Source organism: Phalaenopsis equestris, unplaced genomic scaffold (assembly GCF_001263595.1).
Source record: "Phalaenopsis equestris unplaced genomic scaffold, ASM126359v1 Scaffold196367, whole genome shotgun sequence".
Classification (NCBI taxonomy): domain Eukaryota; kingdom Viridiplantae; phylum Streptophyta; class Magnoliopsida; order Asparagales; family Orchidaceae; genus Phalaenopsis; species Phalaenopsis equestris.
This window is the reverse complement of record NW_018216316.1, coordinates 1-1,408: the sequence shown is the minus strand read 5'-3', so window position 1 is coordinate 1,408 and position 1,408 is coordinate 1. Positions and strand designations below refer to the sequence as shown.

The following is a 1,408-nucleotide window of genomic DNA, read 5'->3' as shown; positions in this document are numbered from 1 at the left end:
ATGCCATATCCTCAAAGTGATCAGTTTTAGTACAAATATTTGTGGAAGTGCTTTATTTACTTGCTGTTGGGTAAATTTTTAAAATTTAATCATTTATGCAATTCTGGATTAACTAGAAATTATGGCTGTCCCTATTACTGGTATTCTGTTTCACTGCCACACTAAGTATTTGCTTCTTTGTAAAATGTCTGTCATCCTATTATACTGCTGATGGTATTCTTTTATTTCAATGACTTCTACGGAATATATGAATAACTCGTTATTATTATTTGTAGAAAGAAGCTTGCATGCCGCCTAGGCAGTGGCCACCCAAAAACGAAAATTTGCAGTCAAAGAAAGGTTTTCAGGACAATGTCAAAATTCCGACTGATGGGACTGATGTTTGGGAGATTGATACTAGACTTCTAAAATTTCAAAATCAATTGGCATCTGGGTCTCAATGTAATTTGTAAGTCTGCTAGTAATTCAAAGCTATATATATCCTGGCATGGTTATACTTGTTTATGTTAAAGTCAACGTGTCCCTGTTGTTTTCGTTTTCAGATACCGAGGCACATATTGTAGTCAAGAAGTTGCTATTAAAGTCTTTAAGCCCGAGCATGTTAATGTGGATATGCAGCGTGAATTTGCACAGGAAGTCTATATTATGAGGTTTGCAACAATTACTTTCATATATGAAGTGGTGTTTGGTGCCTTACATATTCATGTTATCTCTGTAAAATGAAACGATTCATCTGCTACCAAATAACATGGCACACAAATATTAATCTTTTTCATGCAATTAGAATTTACCCCGATCGTGTTGATTTTAACTTTATTGATCTCTAATGATTTTTTTTTGGGCATACACCATGGAGCATTAACATTTTAAAACTAATTTAGGGTGATGCTTTTATTCATTCTAAGCTCTCCAGATCTTTTTTCAGTTACCCAAATATGTAAAATCCATAGATTCTTAGAAGCATCAATTCTTGTATCATTTTTATTGTTTTCGTTCGTATGGTTTTCTATTTTCTATACATAAAATTAATGTTCTATCTTTGTTCTGTCTGCTTCATTTTCTACTGAAGGTTTAAAATGTCATCATTAATATTAAAGAATATGTATAATTTTTTTTAGATGGAAAGGGAAGGATTGCTATGACCTGGCCTGAGGCACAGAGTGGCTTGGTAGGTATAGATGGCCGCAATTGAAAGGAATGAAATACTTACACATCTTATTTATCATTATCAAAATTTACGTAATTCATAACAGAACAATGACATGCATTTCTTGACTTTTAATCGCATCACATCGCTTGCTTTTCATAAATCAATTAATAATAATGTATAACCTTTGAAGGCATCATCGGAAATATAGAGATACAAACTTGAAATCTTTCATTTAAGAAAATTGTAAGTCGTAGAATT

The 1,408-nt window shown here is 32.3% G+C and overlaps 1 protein-coding gene across 1 annotated transcript; it reads left to right on the top strand.

Annotated features, from left to right (window-relative positions):
* Nucleotides 1-230: 230 nt before the first annotated feature.
* Nucleotides 231-1,193, top strand: LOC110035139 (serine/threonine-protein kinase STY46-like). The gene is made up of 3 exons (XM_020739378.1): nucleotides 231-448; nucleotides 543-650; nucleotides 1,119-1,193. The coding sequence occupies exons 1-3, from the start codon at nucleotides 288-290 to the stop codon at nucleotides 1,150-1,152; spliced, it is 303 nt and encodes a 100-aa protein (XP_020595037.1). The 5' UTR covers nucleotides 231-287; the 3' UTR covers nucleotides 1,153-1,193.
* The last annotated feature ends 215 nt before the right edge of the window (nucleotides 1,194-1,408 follow it).